General features: G+C 55.1%; 1 protein-coding gene across 1 annotated transcript; it reads right to left on the reverse strand.

The window, feature by feature from the left end:
• Nucleotides 1-277: 277 nt before the first annotated feature.
• LOC148091700 (ral guanine nucleotide dissociation stimulator-like) lies at nucleotides 278-19,564 on the reverse strand. Its single transcript, XM_087823769.1, has 14 exons — nucleotides 19,496-19,564; nucleotides 10,476-10,658; nucleotides 7,880-8,073; nucleotides 7,168-7,275; nucleotides 6,332-6,522; nucleotides 5,839-6,185; nucleotides 4,888-5,103; nucleotides 4,431-4,534; nucleotides 3,893-3,962; nucleotides 2,248-2,316; nucleotides 1,742-1,813; nucleotides 1,426-1,455; nucleotides 963-1,087; nucleotides 278-314 (listed from the first exon to the last, which is right to left on the reverse strand). The coding sequence occupies exons 1-14, from the start codon at nucleotides 19,562-19,564 to the stop codon at nucleotides 278-280; spliced, it is 1,815 nt and encodes a 604-aa protein (XP_087679895.1).
• Between the last annotated feature and the right edge of the window lie 801 nt (nucleotides 19,565-20,365).

Genomic DNA, 20,365 nt, shown 5'->3' on the forward strand with positions numbered 1-20,365 from the left:
GGGGACCACCCAGAGCCTGCTGGCCACAGATAAGCATCGCCCCTCCCGTGGATGAAGAGGCTTGGGGAGAACTGTGGGGAAGGCGGCGGTGCTTCCCTCCCTTCTGGCCTCCTGGGCGCACCAGCAAGATCCCCCAGCGCCCCTCCTTCCAGGGCAGCAGCAGCTGCCCAGTGCTCCCAGGGCCCAGCTGTGTCCCCACCGGTGATGGAGAGGCTGCTCTGCCACCTGGACACTCACTGACACCTGATGCTCCTGACCTGAGTGTTCAGCTGGCCACCTAGGCCTGGGGCTCCAGCTTGCGGGACAGGATGTAACTGCAGGACAGAGTGGCACCTGTGAGCTCCCAGGAGCCACACCTCAGGTGTCCCTCCCAGTGTGAGGTGTCCGCTACTTGTTGCGCTGCTCTTAAAAGGAAGGGTTTCTACTGTCTGACTTTCATAAACTTCCACCTAAGACCGAATAATTTCCGTGAAGAGAGATTTTGTATCCAAACATGGTTTCTTTCTTTTTAAAACGATTTATAATCGGAAACATTACAGAGGTCCCCTCTTGTCCCCATGACCCTCCTGCCCACCCCCCCTTCCCTCTGAGCGTCCTTGGGCTGTTCCATGCTTCTGTGTTTTCAATTAGGATGAAGTCCATGAAAATGCGATCAGGTTAAGGACCGTTTCCACTTTTGCTGTCAGTCATTCAATGACATCCTTCTGTCTCAAAGTCAAGCCCTGAGTGTCCTGTTGGCCAGCTGCTACAGGCGCTCCAGCTTGCGGGACAGGAGGTAACTGCAGGACAGAGGGGCACATGTGAGCTCCCAGGAGCCACACCTCAGGTGTCCCTCCCAGTGTCAGGTGACGTTGCTGCTACACAAGGACTGGGGCTGACCAGGGAGCCATGGACACAGGTTCCCTGGACTATCCACAGGGAGACCCCACCCCCGCCCTGGTCCAGCTCCTGCCCGACCTCACCTCTGCCTCAGGCTGAGCTGCTCCGCAGCCCTGAACCAGGCCCAGAATTGCTCGTCGGGCTCGATTTCATATTTCTCAGCAGCCTCCTGCAGCACCACGATCTCCTCCATTATTTTCTGTTCCGGGGCCAGAGGGAGAGGGCATGCAGACACAGCACCAGTGGGGGGTGGGGAGTGGGGCAGGGGCCCACCCTGGGTCTTTGCCCATGGGCACTGCCCTTCCCCTAATTCCATGCAAGCCCTGCCCATGCTCAGAGTTGCCCATGGACAGCTCTTCCTGCAGGAAGGTATCCTTGATGCCATCCCCTCCCCCAGCCACCACCTGGAGGGGCCTCCCGCCTCTGTTATCAACCCTCCCAGTAGATGTGAGATGCAGGGCATGGAGCCCAGGAGTGCGCCAGCAGGGGCGTCCCTGATGTTCACCCCCTCCCTGCCCCACGGGAGGTGCCACAACTGCTCACCATCTTCTCTTTTTCTAAGTTCATCCGATTTCCCTGCAAGGCCGACAGCCAAAGTCCATCAGAAAGACCCCATGGCCCTGACTTCCCCCTGTGCCCACCCCGTCTCATGTTGCACTGCTGCCAGGTTCCAAGAAAGGGCGGGAAACATGGAAAGAGAGGGCGTGGACCCAGGCCAGGCTCTGAGCTCCAGAGGACAGGGACATGGATCGCTATATGGGCAAGACACCCCAGCTCCCAGGGGCTGCTGTGCTGACAACTCAGGGCTCTCTCTCCAGAGGTACCCTTGATGCCATCTCAGCCTGGGTCCCAGGTCACCCACCTCTAGAGAATTCTCTATGTCTGTGTCCAGCATCATCAGTTCATCCAGAAATTTCCCAAGGAAGGGGACACACTGGGCAATCGGGATGAAGGTGGGATGAGCTCCTGCTCTCAGGTGCCCCAACACACCCTCCCCTGAAAGCCTGCCACCCTCAGTCTCCTGGCCCACCCCAGGGATCCCACATGGAGCAGCCCAGGACCTTAGAGCCTCCCCTCAATGTTCCCTTCCCTCACTCTCCAAGAACTCCTCCTGACCACCCGTCTGGGCCTACTTTTGGCAAATCACAGGGTCTATGGTCAGGGGCCAGCCCCACCCCCATCTCCTTGCTGCACCCATTCTCACAGGCCCTCCTCTTGGTCACCTCTAATGAAGGGTCCAGGGTTCTGTGGGAACAGGGGGCGGATGCAGGAGGAAGGCCTCCCTCTCTTCACTTGGAGGCCTCCAGCTGGGAGGACAGCGCCCCCTGTCCTCTGACCCTGAAGCACCCACCAGACAGGCTCACTCACCTTCTTCTGCAGCCGCTTCTGTGCTCCACAGAGGGTCAGCATCAGAGTGACAAATCTGGAGGGCCGCTTCTGCCAGGGTCCGGCACATGGTCATTGAGGCCATAGTCCCCTCACCCCATTTCGCCCTCCACCCTGACCTCAGACCCTGGACATCTGACCCAAGTCAGCTGGAACCAGGGCTACTGTGCCTCCAGCATGCTCTGATTCTGGCAAGCTCTCAGCTACAACCTTCACTCAGTGTGTGACCTTGGGCAGGAGCCTGACCTCCCTGACCCGCTTCCTCCTCTGCAAAGTGTGAGACCTCCACCTAGCTCACAGGTCCTCTGGAGGACTCAGTGTCATTACTGTCATCACTGTTCTCACCCTACCCTTGCAGGTGGAACAGTGCAGGGGGCTCTGCACAGTCCTTTCCTGCCTGAACCTCATGAGCACCCTGTGAGGCCTGCAGCACAGGGTGGTCATCCCTCCACTTCTCTCACTAGGAGACAGGAGGCCCAGAGGGGGACAGTGACTGACTCAGGGGCCCACACAGGAGAGGCCACCTGCCCCTCCCAGTCAGAGACTTTGTCCTATATGCCCTCACCAGCCCCATCAGTGTCCAGAACCCTGTCCTCTGGGCTCTTAGGTTGTGCCGAGGCCCCCATTGGGCCAAGGCATAGACAGATGGACAGGTGTCTCAGGAGCCTGGCTGAGCAGCCCTGCCTGGCCTACCCCACTGGAGCCTGTGTCCATCAGACCGGAGCCAAGGCCATGCCAAGCCTTCACCTCCCCAAGGAACGCCCAGGACCTTCCTCTGGGCAGCAGTATTTCTTGGTTCTCGGGGATGGGACCCTCAAGGTGTCCCATCTGACTGGCTGGGTAGCAGGTGACAGGACACTTTGCCTCCTCATGGACATGAAGCATCTGAGATCTGTGCTCAACGTGCCCACCCTGAGCATCAGTCCCACCCAGGAGTGGGTGTCAGTTGAGGGGGACTGAAGCTAGAGCTCCAGCTCCCCACCTCACTAACAATGCCCCAGTTCCCCAGACACTTCTCAGAAGCTCCCTGGCCTGTGTTAGTGCCCACTGGGCACTGGGTGAGAATCCTGAGACTGACTGGCAGCCAGTGCTACAGGGGGCAGTGGGAAGTCACAGAATGCACACCTCTCTGTGTCTGGTCCAGCAATGGGGACCCGGGGCCAAGCAGCCCTTTTGTTCACCTGGCCCGTGGGAACCCCCAGCAGGCCCAAGCCCGGGGCAGGCAGGGTCGCTCCCCTTGCGGGCGTGATGAAGACAGAAGGAGAGCAGGGCCCTGGCTTCCTGAGGGCAGGCTGGGCTGGTTTGGGGAAGAAAGGTCCCCCCCAGCCCATTCACCCCACAGCCTGAAGAAGCCAAGTGCCAGCGGGATGGACCCGCATGAAAGCCAGAGACGCGCTCAGCCTGCCAGCCCCGCACCCCCACTGCCACTCTGTGCCGGGACCTGGCCTCCTGCCCCTGAACCTGCCCCCCACCTGCCCAGGGACCAAGCAGATCCTCTTCCTGCTCATCGGGACAGAGGGGGAACATTTTCAGAAAATCTTTAATGGACAAACGACCAAAGCCACATCCTGCACCGTCCCCGCTTCCCTCACCCTCCCCTCTTTCCAGACCCCCAGCCTCGCTCTACCTTCATGAGCTTCCTCCAGATCTCGGGATTGTCCTCCTCACAGAGTTTTTTCATTTGGACTCTGCTCCTCCTGAGGGGAGGGACAGAGGAAAGACATGTCCAGGAATGATGGGGGAGGGGCGCTAAGGGCAGACTCCTTCTGACCATTTAAAGTTTCAAACTCCCGGGGGGAGGGTCCTCATGGGTTCCTCTGAGCAGGACCCTCTCCGTGGGGCTGGGGCGGGGCTCTCATGCTGGTCACTGGGGCCTCCATTCCCATTGCTCTTGAGCAGTTTTAGCCAGTTCTGGTTTTCGCTGGGCATAGGGTTCTGGTGCTGGAAACACTTGCCAATCTCCTATTTGGCTCAATGCAGCCTCTGACATTTAAGGGAACTGACTCTTGAAACAGAGCTGGTGGCCTGAGGTCCCAGGGAGGCTGAGAGTCTCCGCCCACGAACCCAGTTCCTGTCCCCAGGGTTGGCTGCCTCCCAGGAGGTGAGGAGATATTGGGAGACACATGGGAGACACCCCCGTCCTCTGACGGGAGAGGCCTACACACCTGGAAACTTCCTTCCACGTCTTTTTCAGCCGATGGACTGGCGTGCTCTCTAGACCCGACAGGATTGCATGGAGGGAAGAGAAGTTCCCCAGGGCTCTGCACTCCTGGGAAGGGGGGAGATGTGCTGTGAGGTGGGGAGCTGGAGCTCTAGCTTCAATGCCGCCCAATTGACACCCCCTTCTGGGTGAGGCAGATGCTCAGGGTAGACACACTTAGCATCCAAAGACCAACACTCACAGAGAGGAGGGTCTTAGCTCAACCCAAGGAAGGAGCCAGGTAGGAAGTGAGCCTCCCACCACTGGGACCTGAGAGTCAAGGTCAACATGCCCCTGGCAGAGAGGACCTAGAGACTGTGCCGGGGCTCAGACCTCAGGCCTCAGGCCTGCCAGCTGACAAAGCAGTAGAGGCATTTTGTAAGGCTCCACATAGGGACTCCACTGGGCCTCCCATCACATACCTTGGCCACCTTAATCCAGTACTCAATGACTTTGGCCCTGTCCTGGGACATCATGCTTGGGTCCCCAAGGCAAGTGGTCATCACGCAGGTGGCCACGCGATTGAACTGCGCCATGGTGGCACGGGTAGTTGGTTCCAGCTGCTCATTGGCAGGATTTTCCCAGTGGGACCAGATGGAGCCCAGGCATTGGGAAGGCAACACCTCCGTGAACAGCTCCTGGGGAGGAAGGGCAGTGTCACCCGGCCCTGCAACACCCCAGCTAAGGGTCCCCAACCTCCAGCAGGGGTCAGTGGTCAAGGCTGAAACTCAAGACTCTGGGGATGTGGCCTGAGCCTTGGAGTCCCTGGGATTCATTCTCTGTCCGCTGAGGGCACCCAGCACTGGATGACCCAGGGCCCAAGACTGGTGGGGAAGGGACAGGAGCACCTGCCTCCAGCCCTTCCTCACTTACTCCAAAGTCCAGGATGTGACTCATGTCTGCTCACCAAGGGGCATCTTGCAGGATCTGATCACCCCTCTGGCCCAGATCCCCATTCAGTGGCAGCAACAACCACAGGCTGTTTATCTCCCTTGTAGTTCAGTACACATCAGGTGCCTAATAAGTGCTGAAGCCGCTGAGCCTCATGGGCACAGGGATGGGCGACGCATGGACCTGGCTGCACACAGTGAGCTCTCTATGGTCCAGGCCCCACCCAGCTTTCTGTGTGACCCTCCTCATCTAATCCGCACAGCCACGCTGTGCAGCAGATCTTGTGAGTGTTCCCCTCTTGTCCACAGGTGGACAGCGAAGGCTCGGGAGTTGAGAAAGTTGTCAAGGATCCACGGGTGCCAAGTGGTGGAGCTGGGATTTGGATCCAGATCATAGGAGTACAGAGTAGGGAAAGGCAGGTCCAGGCAGCTAAGGACAGAGGGAAGGCCTCTCCCACCTCACCCGGAGAGCCCCCTGCTCACTGCATCCATCGCTGTGAGCTGCTCTGCCACCAGTCTTGGAGGGAAGAGCCGGATGCTATACTTGGCCTCCCTTAGCAGGCGTTTATTGGTCACAGCCTGGGGGTAGTCGCCTGCTGGGGCTGGGGCTGCCTTTGCTCTCGGAATTCTCATCAGAGCTGGTGGTCCAGGTGGCTCCACCTCCAGAGCTGGCCCTGGGGCTGCAAGGGATGTTGGTGGAGGGGCTGGAGGGGCTGATGGAGGTGACATTGGCTCCAGCACCGGCACAGCTGGACCAGGCTCTGGCCCTGGAGCAGGCCCCTCCTCTGCCTCTCGGATGCTCTGGAGCTCTGGAGATGGTTCTGGAGCAGGTTAGAGAGACTGGTTCACCCACATGCCTCACTTTCCCGTGCCTTCCCAGAGACAGGAAAGATGCCACTGCCTTTGAGGGTCCTCCAGCCCATGAAACCCCAACCCCACAACCCCCAGATCATCTTCCCAGACTGCAGCCCCTCACCTTCCAGCTCTGCCCCAGTGGGCTCAAGATGCTCCAGCTCTACCCAAACAGTTGGGACCCGGTGCAGCAGGTGTGAGGCAGGGTGTTTGCCCCTCACAAAGGCCTGCTCCAGGGTGAACCAGGGGAAAAGGAGGGGCTGGCCGAAATATTGCAGCCGGTCGGGCCAGGTGCCCATTACAGAAGCAATGGCCCTGCGGAGAGTCAGGTGGGCAGCAGAGTCAGAGTCCTGGTCTTTCCTTCCACACTGCCCTCCCATGGCACCCTTGTTTGGGACTGAGCCTCTATGGCTGTTCCTGCCCATCCAGGGGTCAGCCCCATGCCACCCCCGACCCCTGTGTGGCTGTCATGAGAGTAGCAGGCATGGTGATCCAGCGGGTTTCACACAGAGTCTGTGTGAGTCCCTCCGTCCCACTGCCAGCACTCCTGAAGGCCCTGTACACTGCCCAGCCCAGCCCAGAGCTCCATGCCCCTGGGCATCTGGCTGAGGACTGACACAGGCATGTGAGCAGCCTGAGAACCACAGTCCTGTTCTGAGCCTGGCCATGGCTGTCAGGAGAGATGCATGTGGAGGGGGCAGGCAGAGCAGGATGGGTCTGTGGTGGGGATAGGACTTTAGGGGACAATTCATTCCAGCCTCATCTCTCATTCTAGGGGGCCTGGGGCCCCATCAGCAGTTCTCATTGACCCCTGTCCTCCTGGAGTAGAAGCTTCCAGACCTCAGCCCTCCCTTGGGAATCAGCAGATGTGTAAGATCAGGGCTCTGCCAGGCCCTGTTCACCCGAAACCCCCATCTCATAGGCACAGGAAGCCTCCTCCTGGACCCAAAGGCCACTCACTTTTTGACTTGGTCCTCTGGTGTGTCACCCTGGTCATTATATGGTCCTTTATCTCCATATGCAGTAAATACCCTGATGACGTCAGATCTGACGGATGGTGCACAGGACCTGGGAATGACGTGCAGTGTGACTGTCTGACTCACTGACTTGGACTAAGGTCCAGGGATTGTGTCTGCTTCATTCACTGAGTTAGGCTAAGTGTCTCCAAAAGTGCCTGCTGGTAGTAGGAGCCTAATACACATTGTCCACAAATGAATTCCAACCTGAACCATCCCAGATGTCTGAGTGGGCCTGGACCCCCGCTATCTGTCCCCAGAGGTCCATAATCTGGCTTCAACAAGGACCAGGACTAGGACCAGCTGGGTGAAATCAAACTGCTTGACAGGCTGTTTTCCCTGTGCTTTTCCAAACTCAGATGCCACAGGCTGCTGATGGGTGAGTCCAAGGACTTTTCATGGGACAGAGAGAAATAATTGCCACAAACCACGGCAGCACGTCCAGCACGCTTTTCTGCAGAGCCAGGCAGCAGGTAAGACCAGCCTTGGCTTGTTCCCACAGTAGTCCCTACAGGAACCCTATGAGGTATCTCCTCTACCACCCACTTTTCTTCAGAGGAGCAAACTGAGGCTCACACAGGATGGTGACATTTTCAAGACACACAGCTAACTGTGGGCAGAGTCACCAGTGTGCAGAAGAGGGGGCGTGTGCTCACCTAGTAAACAGCTCGTCCAGGAACCACTGGGCTCTGGAGAAGGCCGGGTGCACGGGCATGAAGCTGCAGATGTGGGGGATGTTTCCAGCGGGGAAAGCTGGTACCGTGGACGCCGCCACCTTCTCCAGGCAGCCTTCCTGGAGGGCCCGCATCCTGGAGGCCTCACGTAGGTTCAAAGTTAACTCAGCCGCACACTGGGTGGGACAAGGAGCGACATCCAGTCAGCCTCCCCACGGGGAATCCCAGGGGGATTGAGGCCTGGAGCCCACCCAGGAAGTCCCAGCCCCTCAGGGGCGTGTGCAAGAGGAGGGACAGCAGTGCCCAGGCTGAACGAGGTTCTAGGTTTTCAAAGCACCACTTAAGTTGGGAGGTGGGAGGATGTTCATACAATTGGTACCTTCTAGGCATGTTTTCATTTTTTAGCTGAGGAACATCTGACCTCCTTGTATTAATAGTCCATATGCAGAGCATTGTCCCTGTGAGTCCTTAAGAAACATCCCCATTATAGAGGTGAGATCACAGAGGCCTGGGGATGTCAAATGTCTGCTCAAGGTCATGCAGGTCAGAACTGAGAACTGTCCTGTATGACATTCCCTCTCAGCTACCTGAGACTAACTTGCTCCTGACATTGATGGAAAGGCTCTAGGAATGTTGTCCCTCCCCAGCATGGGGACAGTGTACGCTGTACCCCTGGCCTATAAAAACCATTGACCTCAAAAAGACCCTTATGTCTGTTCCTTTTACACTAAAGGACATTGTGAGGCCCTCACTATGGAGACCCCAGATTCTGCAAAGAGGCAAATGGCTAGAGAATCTGAGCAGATGACTCAGGAAGGAGCAAATTCACGTGGCCTGTGGAAAGCTGACACGTGGGCCAAAGGACCAGTGAGACAGTTGTCAGAGAAGGAACACGGTGATTGCCTTGGACAACTTGACATCGGATAGGTAAAAATTTCAGAGAGTGAGAAACCCAACAGCCAGGCCGGGAACAAGGCAGCGGCCATCAGCAGAAACTCCTGCCGGCAGCATCGCTGCTCCAGCCCTTTGCACTAACTTCTAGCCTCTGGAGTTGTGAGAAAATGAATATCTACTGCTCACACCACCCAGTGTGTCCTGTGTTAGGGCAGCAGGCGCGCCTCTCACAGTCCCCTGGGACACACTGAAGTGTTCCCGGCAGCACCGCTGACGCGGCAGCTGAACTGAATCAGGGCGATGCCCACAGCACTGAAAGGCCGCATCGCTGTGGCGAGCGACCTCCGTTACTGGGCCAGGTCTGCAAGGACAGTGGAGCTGGCTGCTCCACGGGATACCTGGGGTGGGTAGTGAAAAGAAGAAAAACAGCCTGGCCAGCGTGGCTCAGTGGTTGAGCATCGACCTAGGATACAGGAGATTGTGGTTCAACTCCCAGTCATGGCACATGCTCGGGTTGCGGGCTCAGTCCCGAGGTGAGGGTGTGCAGGAGGCAGCCGATCAATGACTCTCCCATCATTGATGTTTGTCTCTCTTCCTCTCTCTGAAATCAATAAAGATATGTGTCTTTTTTAAGAAAAGAAGAAAACAGCAACATGCCAATGTGCTCGTGCTCTACTGTGAAGTGAAACATACTCTTTTCCCTAATATTCCTACAAATATGTGAGGAGTGATATTTTTGTGTCCCGTGTAGCTGGAGGGAAGACTGGATATCCGGGTTCCTTTGTCATGGGACTGTGGACACTGTTGTGGGAAAGCTCTAGGAGGGCCCTGGGGAAGACCCTAGATGTGAGTCTGGGTTCTTGGCCCTTCCTGGTCATCTTGGTGTGGAGACTGCCCTGGGCCAGCTCTCACCTCAGACCAGCACTGGACGGGGTTGTCGGCCTGCTGCACCTGTACCCTGACCCAGCAGGGGGTGGAGTGGGGCTCTTGGTCCAGCACCTTGATGATGTTCTCCTGGGAGCTCTGCAAAGACAGAGCGGGCACTGAACCAGGAGTCATCAGGATCCTCCAACCCCATGTGTGGTCCTGTGTAACGGCCGCCCTGGCAAACTAACACAGTCCGTGAGGACACAGTGGGGATGCTCCCTGCAGCCCTGCTGAACTAGCAAGAACTGAAGCACGTCAAGGTCTAAGAGCAGTGAGAGGCTGGGGCACTTAGGGAAACTCCCTCCTTTATGGGCTGTGAGGGTGGTGAGTGAGGCCACAGCTTCTGACCCGGCCGGACCACAGTGGTTGGCTGTGCTCTCTGAGATGACAAGTGGCAGAAAAATGTATCCAGTACCTTAATCCTTTCCCATTTGTTTAAATACACAGCATCTGTCAGTGTGATGATGTGTGAGGCTCGGAGAAGGTCTGCAAGGACAGTGGAGCTGGGACTGGTCCACAAGATACATGGGGCAGGAAGTTAAACAATGAAATGAGCAAAACGCAAAGACAGCAAAGATGTTTCCTCTGTGATCCCACCCAATACGTGAAGACTGGATTTCTAGCCTACCGGGAACTGGTCGGAGGGTTGGGGTATAGATTTCTTTGGGAGGGGGCCTGTAAAATTTTGAGGCCCCAGATTTGAGTCTGGGTTCTGGTCCTACCCCAGTCACCTGGGTTCTGGTCCCACCCCAGTCACCTGAGCTCTCATCTCAGACCCGCAGTGGATCGTTTTCCTGGCCTGGCGCTCTGGTCCTTTGTACAGGTTCCTGGCGTAAGTGAACCCATCGGTCAGCTCCTGTGTGACGTCCTCGTTGGAGGTCTGCAGGGACAGGGCCCGGGCCCGGGGCAGGGGCGTCAGGGGCCTGCCTGGGCACTGCCACTGGGGGAGATGCCACCACAAATGCTGCTCCCCACATCAGGCACACAGGGCCATCTGCAAAGACCTCCAGGCAGGGAGGGAACATGATGACCCCTGGAGGACTCCTGAGTAACAAGTGGGGAGAGGAGCTTGGTCCCCAGCCCTCAGCTTCCCTTCCTGTCAGCCATGACCTGGTCCATGAACATGACAGACCCTCCGGGCTTCGGACACCTAACAACTGCTCCTGCCCAGGATGAGCGCCCCTCACCCCACAATTTCCCTCGCTACCCCCAACGCACACACAGACCCAGGCTGAGGGGTAAGAGGTGTGGGGCTGCCCAGGGGGGACCCCATTTGGGGACTGGCCTGGATGGGCCTGCCTTGGGCTGCCCTCAGTTACCAGATGGTGGTGTCTGCACCAGTTTCTCCAGCAACAGCAGCATCTCTCACTCTGGGCTTTTTTGTGCCCAGAGCCTCGGAAGCACGGGAAGCAACAGAGAGACATCCTAGTCTCCTAACCGACTCCAGTCAAGTGAGCTGGAAAGGCAGTTGTCTCTAGAATGTGGGTCCCTGGTTACCAGATGTCTAAATGCTATTGGGGACCTGTCACCAAGGAAGTGAGGTCACTCCTCAAGGTTCTGTGACCTGGGCCCCTTCCTCCAATCAGAGCCACCCAAAGGCCCCCTGGGCTTCTGACCTCTCACCCTGCTTGCCCAGGTCCTGTCCACACCCGCACCCCAGCACCTACCCAGCCCTCCCGCAGCTCCCTGGGGATGGGCCAGGACCCGGCTGGAGGGGAAAGCCGAGCTCGCAGCCCCTTGCCCCCCAGTTCCGTGTCCTGGGGACGACTGTGCCTCTCAGGGCCTCCCCAGTCTCCCAACCCACACAATGAGGATGACACTAAACACCATTTCCCAAGGACACCATCAGGTGTGGATGACACAACGTCCCTCACACCTGTGGGCTGGCCTCCCATGAACCTGCTGCACAAGGGTAGAGGGGGAAGAGGGACAAGAATGAGGGGGACACGAGATGAACCCCGAGTAAAACAGGCCTGTGTCCAGCGTGTGGTCTCGGGAGAGTCACTGCCCACCTTGGCCTCATTTTCAAGTCTGCACCTTTAAGGGTTTGAAATGGCAGGAAATTCAGATACTGTCCTTCACTGGCCTGAAGCCTTCCGTGGCCTCTTGTGAGGCTCAGAATCAGCCCGAGGGCCTCATGCGGGTCCACGTGGTGGAGCCATCACAGCGGCTTCTAGTGAGTCCAGCCCCCAGGGGGGACCATCCTCGTGTATCTGCCGAGGGCTCAGGGACTGGCCTCTGAACCACAGAGAGCACAGCCCAGGTGACAGGATGTCAGGTCCTGTCCCTTCTCTCGTTCTCTCGTCCTTGAGTTCCCTTCCTTTCTCTCGGCCTCTATTTCACTTCCTTTATGTGTCTCTCTGTCTCTCTGTCTCTGTCATGTCTCTGGAACAGGGAGAGAAGGTGCCCATGCTTTGAGCTGCCCTATGGACAGACCCCTTAGGAGAGAACCGAGGGAGGGTCAGGCCAACAGGCAGGAACCCGGGCTCTCAGTCCAAACTGCACCCTGATGAACACCAGGCGAGTGACCTTGGGACGAGATCTCTCCCGTCGAGCTGCAGATGAAACCCATCTCCTGCCTCACAGAGTCCTTGAGGCGGAGGCACCCAGCCAAACCGTGCCCAGAAGCCTGGTCCACAGCACTTGTGAGGTGTTAATTAATATTTGTACTTTACATGTGGAAGGTTTGAGAGCAGTGTCATTTGTGCCTCAGTTTCCCCATCTGACACTCAGCAATAAAAAAAGCCCTACCTTCTGTGAGGTTATAGTGTTAAAAATTAACGGTGGGAACACCTGGCATATCACAAGGGCTGTGTCTACATGTTAAAATCAGTTTCAACATTCTTCCAGGGTCTTTAAGTGCCCGAGGGTGGGGATGAGCACCTGGCCCAAGGCAGGAAGCACTCCTCAACATCCAATGAATGCATGAACGGGTGACACTTTGGAAGGCCTTGCAAATGTCCCCTCCTGCCCTGGCCTCACATCGTCCATGTGAAGAGCTGGGTCAGGCCACAGATCTGTGTGTGTCTGTTTATGGTTTGAGGCCAAAACTCCTCAGGGACTTCTGAGAAAGATGGGACCCCCTGGGTGTGGGTGGGGGTGGTCATCAGGGTCAGCCAAGCCTTCTCACGGGGAAGGCAGGAGCACTGAGCTGAGGACAAAACCTGCCCCAGCCCTAGGCCTGGAAGCCAAGAAGGGAGCAGACACTGCCCAGGAGGCTCTGATGGAACAGGCAGAGGCCAGCAGGAGACTCTTGGGGTCCATATTACCGGCTGCTCCTGCCGCGTGGAAGGCCCTGGGTGGAGATACTTGAATGATTCCTTTTGACGCTAGAAATTCAACTTCTGTTTAAAATTATACATGTGCCTAATACTTACAGCTGAGTGGAAGCTGCAGGGCTGTCTGGGGGGCCAGGATGAGGACCCCTTTCGCAGGTGCAGCTGGAGCTCCGTTCCTGGTCCCAGGCCAGGATGGTTATCTGTGGGCTGGGAATCTGCTGCCTGCAGGAGCAAACCTCAACCTCCAAGGACAAAGCCCAAAACAGGGGGCAGTGGGGAGGGAGCTGCCAGCCCCTTTACCCTCCCCACCTTAAAACTACCTGCCCCCACAGTATCACTAAGCCCTAAAAGGAGGGGAATTCGGATACATGCCAGGACCGAATGCATGCATCTGGAGGACATTATGCTAAGGGACATGAACCCATCACAAAAGGACAAATAATGTCCTGTTTGCATCATCGTTCCAGGCAGGGAAAGTGGAAGGGAGGCTGCCAGAGGACGGAGGAGAAGAGACGGAAAGTTAGTGTTTCCATTTTGCAAGATGAAAAGAGTTGTGGAGGTGGGGGTCGTGATGGTTGCACAGCAGTGTGAAAATACTTCATACCAGTGAATTGTATAGGTAAAAATGACTAAGATGGTCAGCTTTGTGTTACGTGTATTTTACCCCAATTATTATTTTTAATATGTTTTATTGATTTCAGAGAGTGGAAGAGGGAGGGAGAGCTAGAAACATCAATGATGAGAGTCATTGATCAGCTGCCTCCTGTACTCCCCCTGCTGGGGTTCTAGCCTGCAACTTGGTCATGTGCCCTGACCAGGGATCGAATCATGATCTCCTAGATCTAAGGTCAGTGCTCTACCACTGAGCTGTGCCGGCTGGGCCACAATTATTTTTTTTTTATTTATCTTTATTGTTAAAAGTATTACAGGTGTCCCATTTTTCCCCATCATTGATCCCCTCCACCTTGCTCCCACCCCCTCCCCAGGCCTTTACCCCATTATTGTCTGTGTGTCCATGAGTTATGCACATATGCATAACTTTTTGGTTAATCTCTTCCCACCTCCCAACCCCCTTCCCTCTTCCCTCTGAGATATGACCATCTGTTGCATGCTTCAATGTCTCTAGGTCTATTTTGTTTGTCAAATTCTTTTGTTCATTAGCTTCTTCTTAAAGACCTTTCAACATTTCATGTAATACTGCTTTGGTGGTGATGAACTCCTTTAGCTTTTTCTTTTCTGTGAAGCTCTTTATCTGACCTTCAGTTCTAAATGATAGCTTTGTTGGGTAGAGCAATCTTGGTTGTAGGTTCTTGCTTTTCATCACTTTGAATATTTCTTGCCACTCCTTTCTGGCCTGAAAAGCTTCTGTTGAGAAATCAGCTGACAATTTTATGGGAGATCCCTTGTAGGTAACTAACTGCTTTTCTCTTGCTGCTTTTAAGATTCTCTTTGTCTTTAACTTTTAGCATTTTCCTTATGTGTCTTGCTGTGGGCCTCTTTGGGTTCCTCTTGCTTGGAACTCTGTGCTTCCTGGATCCGTAAGTCTATTTCTTTCAACGGCTAGAGGAAATTTTCTGTCACTATTTTTTCAAATAGGTTTTCAATAATTTTTTGCTTTCTTCTCATTTTGTTTCCCCCATAATGCAAATGTTGGGCCGCTTGAAGTTGACCCAGAGACTCCTACACTGTCATCATATTTCTGCATTCTTTTTCCTTTTTGCTCTTCCAGTTGGGTGTTTTTTGCTTCCTCATATTCCAAATTGCTGATATGATTCTCAGTGTCCTCTACTCTACTGTTGATTCTCTGTAAATTATTCTTCATTTCAGTTTGTGTGGCCTTCCTTTCTGACTGGTTATTATGTCATTGATGATCTCACTAGTTTTCTTAATAGTCTTACTAAGATCCTTGAACATCCTTCTAACCATTATTCTGAACTCTGTATCTAGTAGCTTGCTTGGCTCCATTTAGTTCTTTTTCTGGAGATTTCTTCTCTTCTTTCCTCTATGACATGTTTCTTTACCTCCGCATTTTGGCTACTTCCTGGTGTTTGTTTCTATGTATTAGGTAGAGCTGCTATATCCCCAGGAATTGGTACAGCTACAACTGAAGAGCTGGTGTGCTGGAGACACCTCTATGGAACAGGATTTACTTCAGTGGAGCTTTGGTGTTCACTGAGTCCACCCCTTGAGTTTGTCACTCGTGGATGTAGTAGGGTTGCAATCTAGCGTGGTCAAAGCTGACCACCAGGTGCTCTGTCTCTGGGGCCTCCTGGGAGGTGCAAAGATAGCCTCTGCCTGTGCCATGCTCAGAGCCACCCAGCATGAGCTACACAGCAAACTGTAGTTGGCTGCTACTTGTGCTGGGCTTGGAGGTGTCCAGGAGAGGCCAAGTTATGAACCAATGCAGGTTGTCACTAGTACCAGGCTTGGGGCTACTTATGAGCCTGCTGTTGCTTGTATGAGAGATTTTAGGAAAGTCCTAAGCATGAGGCTAGAGAGGCCACTTGCATATAAAAGCCACTGGAAATGGCTTGGATGAGCTTGCAACTAGGGACCAGCGGGGTCTTCCGGAATTACCAGGGGCCAAAGGTGTGAGTCAGATGCTGGAGATTCAGAGAAGGCGCCTGCCTGCAGGCTCTGTGGGGTGAAGGCCAACGGAGCAATGACCTCTGCCAGCCCTTCTGTCTGGTAGAAAGCTGACCCTCCAGCTCTTGCCCTGGTTCCAGGCAAGTTAGTTCCTCCTGAATGTCCCAGGTTCCCTTCAAGGTACTGCCCGGTGCTAGGGCTCAGAGGGTGTGTCCCTGCTCTGGCCCTTTAAGAGGAGCTGCTTGGGACTCCTGCAGCCTCTACTCCATCAGCCACAATCCCCGCTGGTTTTCACAGCCCAAAGCTATGGGGACGTCTCTTCCCAGCCCTGGAACCTTGGGCTGGGGGCCTGGTGTGGGGCTGGGAGGACATGTCCTGAACATCCCTGGCCCCTGGAGCTCAGGCAGCAAGATCTTACCCATTGCCCTCCAAGGGCATGGGAACTTGCCTGGGGTGGCTTCAAGGGCCTGGGGTGGGCTGCACTGGGCCTGGGTCTACATCTGTGAACAGAGCAGAGGGCCAAAGCCCATGAAGGCCCCGGTCAGAGACGGTTCTTCTGGGCATTAGAGTGTGACCTGGAGGAAGCCCAAACCCTGCAACTACCAGCTGCAGGACTCCTGCCCCCAATAATCCCACATGCAGCCCCAGATCTCAGGAGAACGCACCTTCTCCCTGGTGGTTCCATGGACTGTGCTGTTGGGATCCCAGGCCTTTGGGGAGAAGTCCCAGTAAGCGCTTCCTGTCCTGGGACCCTGCTCCACTTACCAACTTTCAGGGCATTGGATCAAGGAATGGTCAAGCTGCAGGACAGACAGACCCAGTCAGATCATCCAAATGACAACTCAGCAGGCAGCCACTTCTCCCAAGCTTCTAAGTCCACAGGCACCTCATGCCCACGCCCTCCTCACACACACACAGTCACCCAGCCCCAATGGTGGCTCCTGGTAAGATACCCTAGCACCCACCTGGGTTACCTGGTCCCATCAGCCCTGCCCAGGAACACATCTGAAGCCAGCAGCACAGCACGTCCCCCGTGATGGCACCGCCACAATGATGGGGTTCCCTCACACACCTTGCAGTGCCCATTTTGCTGGGTTGCTGGCCCTGTCCTTTGTGGGCTGTGGAGTAGCAAGTGGCAGTGCTGGGGAGCCCCACAGGTCGCTAAGCTCCCTGTGGCCTCTGGGAGCTGAGGGCAGCCTGCAGCCCGCAACCAGCCAGAAATCCAACCCCTGAGTCCTCTACCTGCAGGAAACCGGGTTGTGCCCACCCCGGAGGGAGATTGGAAGCTGCTCCTTGCCTCGTAGACACTCAGAGGGGACCCCAGTCTCAGCCAAACCCTGGTCTGGTGAGGCCCGACTCAGAGGAACCACTTATGCCGTGCGCTGCTCCTGCCTGTAGAAGCTGTCGGACAGGCATGAGCATGTATTGTCCCTAGGTTAGTGGCGACATGGCTCCACAGCGTGAAATGACTAAGCCGGGTCCTGCAGGAATCAGGTTCCCTGCCCTTAGCTGACTCACACAGAAGCAGCTTCATGTTGGCGAGCAGCGCTGTGCACAGTAGTTTCTTCAGAGTGAAAGTTAATGTTGCCAAGCTGGAGACACTTCCAGGGGTCCCTCACGGCCCCTCTTGTCTTGCAAAGGGGCGCTATCTGCCCTGCTCCTTTGTGGGTAGGACACATTTCTGGAGGAGCAAGGGGCAGGCTTGCTGTCAGCCCTGGGGGACGCGGAGGGCCTCTCTCTCTGAGCCAGGGGCAGGAGTTCTCACTGTCCCTTATTAAGATGGGGGTTTTCCAAGCTCGCTGTTCCTTTTCTCTGATGCCACCCAGTGTGTATGCAGACATCACCAGCCATCTTCACATCACCCTGTGGGAAAGGGGGCTCAGGGATCTGGCACAAAACTGGTGATAGTCCTCTGCTATGTCATAAGTAATAGGTTCTCCTTTCTTTCTAACTGGAATGGGCAGGAAGAAAGGGGCACATGAAGGAGGGAAGGAAAAGACCCAATTCTGGAGGCCAGGCAAATGTAATCAAGACCCAGGTTGCCTGCTTGACAGTGTGCAAACCTGACTTCAAGGCCCAGCCCTGGTAAAGATGGGACGCGCCGGACTCCAACAAGGAAGCAGAGTTGGGCAGTGCCCGCAGCCATCACCACAGGAAGGAGGGCTGAGGGAGACTGCGGGCGGCCCATCTGTTTCACAGGCTCATGCCAGCAAGATCTCTAACTGGTGTAGTTTCGCCCTGGGGCTCACACATCCCACCCACCATGAGTGATGCCATCCCTGAATCAATTCAGCAAATGTAACCATCCTCATCCTGGGCCACAGGCTGAAGCTCCAAGTCCTCGGTCACTGTTCAGGGAGAGGGCTTGATATAATTCGGGCAAAAGAGATTCATCCAGCCCTTAAACGGGAGCTGAGTGTGAGCCTGGGGCTGCTGGTGACCATCTTCACCACTTTTGGGGGGACTCTGGAGGCCACAAGCAGAGCAGAGAGAAATCATGTTTTCATATCATTGGTTGAGTCCCCAGATCCAGCCAACTCACCGTTTCAGCTACGGGAACCAATAAATTCCACTTAATTAAGGTATTTCCATCCTGACTGGTGTTTCTCTGTGGTTAGAGCATCAACCTTTGCACCAAAGGTTTGAGGGTTTGATTCCCTGTAAAGGGCACACACATCTGGGTTGCAGGCTCACTCCTCGCCCCAGGTAGGGGTGCATACAGGAGGCAACCAATCAATGTTGTTTTTTTCCTCTCCCTCCCCCCCATTCCTTCCTCTCTCTGAAAAGGAATGGACAAAATATCCTCACGTAAGGATGAACAAAACAAAAAAATTAAGGAATTTCTGTGTTGAGTTCTGCTTTTTTTTAAAATGAAGCTCTTTTACAAATATGTTTTTATTGATTTGAGAGAGAGGGAGAGGGAGAGAAACGAGAGGCATTGATTGGCTTCCTCCTGCATGTCCCATACTGGGGGATCGAGCCCACAACCCAGGCATGTGCCCTGAGTGGGAATCGAACCATGACCTCCTGATTCATATAGGTCAACACTCAACTACTGAGCCACGCCAGCCAGGCAAGAGTTCTGCATCTTGCAACTGTGTTTCACACCATCTCTCATGAACACCTACCCCATTCTTCAAGGCCAACATTCCATCTCTCCTCCGTGAAGCCTTCCTGGACCATCAGTCTCAAGGGGCATCAAGTTTCTGCCTTGTCAGGTTTCCTCTCCTGACAGCTGGATTGGAAGGCACTACAGGGCAAGGACTGTGTGCACTAGTACCTACCTCCTTTTGATAAGCAAACGTTGCAAAAGAAAGCATGACCCTCTGGCCCTAATGAACTTACCACATAGAAAAAAGACAGACAATTGACAGAGACTGTGTGTGAGTGAGTGCAAGTGCACACATGCCAATTTCCCTCACACTTACTAAAACACAGGGAGGCAAACAAGTGGGTAAGAACAGATACGGAGCATCCTCCCCCTGATCAAAGCAAAGCCCACCCCCCATCCTAAGGTTATTCCAGAAGGAAACTTGCCGCCAACAGCAGTGGCACTAGAAATCTAGGTAAGGAGCCCCAAGAGTAAGGTCAAACCAAGGGGGAGGGCAGACTGGGCCACAGGGTGTAGCCGGACATCGCCATGAAGTGCTCCTTCACAGGGCTAGCTGCCATTTGCTAGAGCCAGAAGGGAGGGGAAGCTTCCAAACAGGGCTGCCTGCCGGTCCTGCCCCTTCGGGCCCCATTCTCAGAGCCCGGCAGCCCTTAAACAAGATGGAACCAGATGTCTCTTTGACAGCTCTTTCATTACCAAACTCTTGAGACACACAGTTGGGCTCAAGGGCCTCAGTGCCCTGCATATCCTGCGACTTCTGCTGAGCCCTTTGCAGCCTGCAGCACTGGCTCCCCCTCCCACCTCGAGACAGGTCCACTCCAGCACCTGCTGAGACAACAGGCAGTTCCAGGACTCCACACCATCTCCCATCCGTACCCCACTTCCAGGCCCTCAGACCCTTCCACTAACACAGGCCCCTCCTCACACTGCCACCAGTCTTTAAGAATAGCCTGGTCCTTTCTTGCCCTGGCCAGTGTAGCTCAATGGCTGGAGCATTGGTCTCGGGTTCGATTCCCGGTAAAGGGCACGTACCTGAGTTGCAGGTTCATCCCTGACCGGGTCGGAGAGCAGGCGGGAGGCAACCAACCGATGTCTCTCTCTCACACTGTTTCTCTATCTCACACTGTTTCTCTCTCTCTCCCTCCATCCCTTTCACTTGCTCTCAAAATGAGTGGAAAAAATATCCTCGGGGAGGATTAACCAAAAAAAAAAAAAAAAAAAAAAGAAACCTGGTCCTTCTTTCTCTTCTCAGAACCCTTCCAGGGCTCCACACTGCTTTTAGTGCCTTCAATGGGCCCTCTCACCTTGCTAAGCTCTGCTCTTGCCACATCTTGGCCACCAGTTGTGCCTCCCTCTTGCTAGCCCCTCTGCAGGACTGGCCGCCACCCCACCTCCGAATACTCTCTCACCCTGAGCCCAGCTCCAGCTGCCATCACAAAACCTTTGGTACTCAGATCTGAGCCACGAGCACAGCCCCTGCTGGCACCGCCCCTCTCCCAGCTGTGCCCTGGACCACTTACTGCCTCTCTGTGGACAACTTCATCTCCAGAACTGAGAACATAAAGCCCGTGGAGACAGGGCCCTGAGGGTCATCATGCTTCTCTCATGGTGTCTCACATGCTTTGGACAAAGCACAAGTCACCTTTGATAAATGCCTGAAATGAAATGAGA

The sequence above is a fragment of the Miniopterus natalensis genome, chromosome 13, assembly GCF_054644295.1.
Source record: "Miniopterus natalensis isolate mMinNat1 chromosome 13, mMinNat1.hap1, whole genome shotgun sequence".
Taxonomy (NCBI): Eukaryota; Metazoa; Chordata; class Mammalia; order Chiroptera; family Miniopteridae; genus Miniopterus; species Miniopterus natalensis.

Coding starts and splice junctions, on each gene's coding strand:
- LOC148091700 (XM_087823769.1), bottom strand. CDS start 19,564: ATGGGAGATGGTGTGGAGTCCTGGAACTGCCTGTTGTCTCAGCAGGTG. Junction 7,276..7,879: donor CTGGACGAGCTGTTTACTAG/GTGAGCACACGC, acceptor CGTCATTCCCAG/GTCCTGTGCACCATCCGTCA. Junction 3,963..4,430: donor ACGTGGAAGGAAGTTTCCAG/GTGTGTAGGCCT, acceptor CCCTCCCCTCAG/GAGGAGCAGAGTCCAAATGA.